Source organism: Haemaphysalis longicornis, unplaced genomic scaffold, assembly GCF_048455015.1.
Source record: "Haemaphysalis longicornis isolate Haplotype H1 unplaced genomic scaffold, Haemaphysalis longicornis Haplotype H1 scaffold_3, whole genome shotgun sequence".
In the NCBI taxonomy this organism is placed as follows: Eukaryota; Metazoa; Arthropoda; class Arachnida; order Ixodida; family Ixodidae; genus Haemaphysalis; species Haemaphysalis longicornis.
Window position 1 is genome coordinate 125,476,138 of NW_027526335.1, and position 6,000 is coordinate 125,482,137.

The 6,000-nt window shown below is 52.2% G+C and overlaps 1 protein-coding gene across 1 annotated transcript in view; it reads right to left on the reverse strand.

The window, feature by feature from the left end:
* Smo (smoothened, frizzled class receptor) overlaps positions 1-5,725 on the reverse strand; it is a 64,334-nt gene extending 58,609 nt beyond the window's left edge. Inside the window, exons 1-2 of the mRNA XM_077704114.1 lie at positions 4,554-5,725; positions 2,494-2,733 (exon numbers count right to left, since the gene is read on the reverse strand). Of these exons, the coding sequence (XP_077560240.1) occupies positions 2,494-2,733; positions 4,554-5,081 (768 nt within the window). The 5' untranslated portion in view covers positions 5,082-5,725. The remainder of the gene's footprint in view (positions 1-2,493; positions 2,734-4,553) is intronic.
* Positions 5,726-6,000: the final 275 nt, after the last annotated feature.

Sequence of the window (6,000 nt, forward strand, 5' to 3'; positions counted from 1 at the left end):
ATCCGTCCGAAGCGCAGCTCGCCACAAGAAGGCAAAACAGGAAGCTGGACCAAGGAGTGTGCATCAGGCCAACTCTCAAGCTCATGAAGGAGAGGGGTAAGATGCTCACACATTCTTAATGCGGGAGCATTAATTGAAGATCCCCTTGTCAATCTTCAACTAGTTTTCTTTCACATCTTGCCTCCAGAGTGGCAGGAAGCAAGTTCAAAATTCTGAATGAGTATGCTCGTTTAATGCTCAGATTGCTCACTTAGAAGTTCGAATGGGTAACCACATGCGGTGGTTTTGGTGAACGGCGTGGAAAACTTTACTATATGGATACAGTAAACAGCCAGTGTGGGCGACAGGGACATGTGAAGTAAATTAATGCACACAGCAGACGACAGCCTCCATCACTGTCCCCCGCTGCTGCCGCTTGCTTGTGGGCCCCTTCTGACCAGCTAGACATGAGCGAAGGCGATAGCTCGTCGCTGTTGTTGCCCCCAGTGGCAGTGTATTAATTTATTTTAGGGGCGAAGCTCCTCTTGCTCGGGCCCTATCCCGTCCCTCGTTGCTGCTGTATCCGGCACATTAATGATGATTGTGGCAGGATGCCCCTAGGGATTGGCCAACCAAACATTGGACGAAGAGGTCGAAACGTTCAACGCGTTCGTTGCTACCCAACAAGGAGGAGAGGAAGAAGAAGAGGTTGTCGTTCCTCGTCTGCGAGCTCAAGACACGTACCGGGGGTACGCGACACAAGACGCTCTGAAGAAGGCGACGACCAAGGTGGCTAAAATGTCACACACCCAATTTGCCAACATACCCATGGAGATTCTCATCGTCCCAAACAAGCCCTACATGATCACCACAAACATCGACGTCGTCGACGGACTTGTCAACGGAGTGGTGGGAAGTCTCAAGCTTTGCGAGCGAGGAGTGGTGGTCTTGACGCGGCGGCGGCGCCCGGTTTCGATCCCACGACTCTCTGGCCGCGACGAGAGGTGCGTGGCGCAATTCCCACTGCGCTACAAACTGAGACGCGAGCATGGCTACGAACGCGCCTTATGTCCTTCACTCATTCAGATAGTGCGCGCCGTCAAGAAGACCTATAACAATGTTTCACGGTTTCACCGATAAGCATTTTAGCTTCGCCCCTCTCATCATCATTCACTTCGTGGAGATGGCGGGATTTTTTTTTTTTGCTTGTCCCTGTCGTCCACACTAGCTGGTTACTCTACTCATTGAGTTATGTTTTTCGTGTTGCTCACCAAACTCGCTGCACGTGGTTGCTTCTTAAGGGGGCCATGAAGCCGCAATACAAGCTTGTTCAACTTTAAGAAATAAACTTTGTTAGCTCACTGAGCTCCCTGCCAGCCCCAGAAGACTTTTTTATCCGAAAAAATGCAAGAAATATTGAAAAACTTTTAAATTTCCCACCGCAATAATGTAATATGGGCAGGAGTGAGGTAATATGGGCAGGCACTAAGAACATTCTTATCACTGTGTTAAGTGCGCTTTAGCTTTCAAGTGCGAACTGGAGGCCCCACTACAATGCCCCAGTCACATTTCTTGGTATGGTTCTGGCTGGCGGCCACCCATTGCACAAACAAGATTTTGTGATGTCATAGAGCATAAGTCTCAAACACGTGGCCCACAGGCCACATGCGGCCCGCACACCTTTCGAATGCGGGCCCAGCCGGCTCATGACTGCCTTCAATCATTTATTTTTATTTCTTTTTTAGAGTGCACAAAATGCAAATGCCATGCGTTGAAGCGTCACTGTGGAAGAAATATTTTATATTCCAGAATTGGTGTCCAGATTTTGGAATGGGAGGCTCAGCGCAAAAAAGACGAGGACGGTGGCAAACGTGACAGGCGCTTGACAAGCGCAACGTGACAAACGTGACAAGCGCAAACATGATAGCGCCTGTCACGTTTGCCATCGTCCTCGTCTTTTTTGCGCTGAGCCTCCCATTCAGTATGTACCAACTAGCCCAACAGCACGTCCTGTTAAAGTCCAGATTTTAGTCATCCTGGAGATTGGTATCGAAATATTTCTTGAATCCTGAGGCTAAATTCCATTCATAAACGACCCGGTGTGTTTAAAGGATGTGGGAAAGTTCCTGTTTCTTCATCATTACAGCATTAGCTGACATTTTGTTAACCCCCCTCCCCCTTCGTTTCAACCTTCTTCGCTGTCCCACCCATTGGGGGACTCAATTTTGCGACTGCGGCCCGCTCACTCACGCGAGTTTGAGACCCCTGTCATAGAGAAATCGGCGGAAAGTGGCTAGGGGGTCCCCATTGCTTTGTATGTTTTCTTTAGTATACCTCGATTATTTCTTTGAAGTGTGCGATAAAGTTGGTATCATTGTTATCGAGACAAATCTATTGTTTTTAAGACCCAAACTTCCATTGTGTCTTCATGGTCCCTTTAGATGCTCGGATGCACATTTAAAGGGTTGAAGAATAACAGAAGCATAGATGATAGCGTGAAAGGGCCCCCCCCACCTTGCATCCCGAGGCGAAGGTCCTCCCCTCCTCGTGCTGGCAGCGCAGAAAGAAGGGCCACTGGTCCGCGCCCAGGGCGGCCAGGCGGCAGAAGCCCCGCACCAGGCGGCACGTCTCGTGGCTGGGCAGCGTCACCAGGCCGTCGGAGCACCGGGGCCGGTACACCGCACACAGCAGGGGCTGCACCACCGCCCAGCAGCGGGGGATCTGCCGAAGGCCCGCCCACAGCTCCAGACGCTCCTGGGGAGGAAATGGGGGCAGGGACGGTGGGGACAGGGAACATTTTCTCTAGAAGTACCTAACCGCTAACCTGCCAACCAAGCAGGCAAACATCTGGAGCGGAACTCTACGAGTTGTGTTCATTTCAAAAAGTTCCATTCGCGTCCATTTCAATCCGGACGTAGTTGTACTTGCGAAGCCTCTGACCAATGATATGCACAGAAACCGAACCCCAGCCTTGATTGTGCTGTGTCACATCCAAGTCATCTGCTTCCGGCCAATCAGGGCCCGCTTGAATTGGAACCTTTTGAAACAGGCTGCGATAGAATAGCTATGGAAGAGAGTAGCCGCACAAATGAACTTACAGAAAGAAAAAGAGGAAAGGAAGATTTTAGTCAGAGGGCTGGAGTGACAAAGTGGTGGCTGGAGAAAAAGGACAAAGAAGTGTTGCATGAAGTGCGTGCAGGCAGAGGACACTGGAACGCAACCCAGAAGCAAAGTGGTCGGAACAAGGCACAGTACAGTGGCAGAAGCCACATTGGATACCTGGTCCACAGGTCACACGTATGCAATGCCGTCGCCAACCACCACCAAGGGTCCAGGGTTCCTCTGGGAACCGTCGTCATGGCACAGGCACCCTGCCCCAACTCACACTTCAAGGCTACCAGCTTCGTCGGTCCTGACAGTGCAGGATCGGGCTCACGGCGTGGCCGAACTGTTCGGCCTGTTTGTGCACTTCTCTGATGTCTAACGCAACAACAACCACTCCAGCTACACAATCTTCGCTGCGAGGGCAGCATCTAACATTGCGGAACGTGAGCCCATTCCTTCTCCTGGACGTTTGCGTGACCTCTCACGGATTTTCTAGGCTAAGACATTTTGGTGAACTGCTCGTGAACTCTGCGTTCTCCTCAATCCAACCCCTTATTGACCCTGCCTGTTATTGTCCTGTTGGTTTCCTACGTAAGTCACAAGTACCATCCCGTTAAACAAACTCCGTCCACATGTGCACATTTTCTACTGAACTCATGCTGCATGATCCTCGGTCAAATCATCACACGGACATGAAATGGACAAAACTGAGAATTCCACCCCTGATTGAAGATGTGTCCCCTGCTGACCTGATGTCGGGGAAACAAGCCGCCAGAAGCCACAGACTGCAAAGTCAGTCAACTACGCGCATGCGCACTTCTTCGAAAGCGTTTGAGAGTGCGGCCAACATTTATGGGAAATGCTTGATCAAGAAGCGATGCCGGTTGTAAATTTTAAGGCGACTTTTCACGCCGTGTCACCACTGAGCAAGATGATCGCTGAAGGGCATCATGCTAGCTGCAATCAGCCTGCTGCGCGCTTGACTTCCAAATGTAGTAGATAACAGGATGCTCAGTGGCGACAGACCATAAAAAGACACCTCAAAATAAATTACCGGCGTTGTTTATTTATGAAGCATTTCCCTCAATAGCAGGCAACACTCTCAAACGCCCTGACGGTGTGGCATGCATCGGAGGATGTGTGCTCCGTTCATATTTTTTTTAATCCCTCCTGTACAGTCATCGGCCTTCAGGTAACAGGGGAAAAAAAATGGCGTCATGCCGTTAACATCTGACAGACCCATGTGCAACCACCCGGTAAGCAGACGCCATCACAGTTTCTTTTTAAGGGTGTCATAGCAAAGAAGCTTGGAATACAGCATAGACCCAACTCCTTGATGAGTTGTCACTACAGTTCTTATATGCCATACTGAGAGCGACGCTGCCATTTTCAGGTACCGCCAGCTGATACGGCTCCCGGCGTTCGTAGAGTTTTTCTCCCAGCAGAGAAGGTCAGCAAAAGGAGCCCACCTGAATCTCGAACTGCGACGACGAATCATTGGCCAGCTCGATGGTGGTGTGCGTGTACGGGAGCGGCGCGCCGAAGCAGGAGGCGTTGATGAGCGGCTCGCACTTGGCCGGCCGCACGCACTTCTCCGGGCTGGGCCACGTGTGGTCCAGCGGAGTCGCGTGGTGCCGGCCGCCGCCGCCCACAAGCACCCCGTGCGCCTTGCCGCCCCCGCGGCCCTTGTCGGCCACGAGCTGCCGGAACTCGCGCTCCTCGTCCCCGCCCAGCGACGACGGAGGAACCACGGTGGCGGGAAAAGTCTCTCCGTGGGTCGCAGCCGACGCAGCGCTGACAGTAGTGATGTTCGACGAAGCCGGCGTCGGGGTTACCTTGTCTATGGCGTTGTCGTGCCTTTTCGCGCGGGCATCGCTCGCGGCCGCCGCCGAGTATGCGCTGTAATAAGCTGGCCGAAGCTCGCCAGAGACGATGTTCGCAGCGAGCATTAGGTTGACGAGGAAATACAAACGCTTAGGCCCGCCGCAGGACTTCATTTCCGAGCATGCGATGGGATCTGGTGACCCCGAAAGGAAGCTCGCGCTGTCTCTTAACTCGTGTGAGTGCGCTTACGGAGTTCTCGGCGTGAGTGACAACGCTGTCGCAGCCGCCTCGGAAGACAAGTCGAGGGGCGGCCGGAACGGGGCGCGAATTAGCGCTTGTTAGCTGGCTGTCACCGCATGTCACTCGCACTTCTGGACGCACGGAACACGCAGTCTTTTGACAGCATTTTGCGAACGACGGAGGTGGTGTATGGAGCAGCAAGCACGAAACACCGCCGTAACTTTGGGACGATACGGCACCCCCAACCCGGCAAGTTTGGAAGACGTCCGCTCAAGGCAAGACGCGGACAGCGCCAACTTGGCTTTCATTGTCCGTCCTTCTGCATCGCTACTTGCAGCACATTGCTTGCTTCGCCAGCTTGCCGACGAAGGTGAGAGGAAAGCACACAGAACGCGGTGCCGGAGTCGAGTGTTGAATTCCCGAAGGAGTAAGAGGGCATGAGTCGCGCACGAGGGTGCCTCAAGAATCCGCCCTCGCCAAGCGCACACACGCCAGCGGGTTCGCAACAACAAACAGACCACCAACGTTGTTTGAAACTCGCGTCGTGTTCCTTACTGCGCGTGAGCGTCGTGCAAGTGGTGCAAGCACAGGTGCACCACCTCCGGATTAGGTTGTGTCAGTGCAGCACTGGCGTTAACTTTGAATGCAAATGTGCAAGTCTTGCCGAACTCATAGGCCGAACTTCGTTCTCCATCAATTATTCACCATAAAATTTATGTAAGTGTCATTATTAAGCATATTTCAAAATAACGAAATGGTAAGCACTGCCTTAATTTGCTTTGCGTTTTTATGGAGTATTATTTTAGTTTTGAACCGAAACCGAAACAAACTGCACATACATTGAACGTTGCC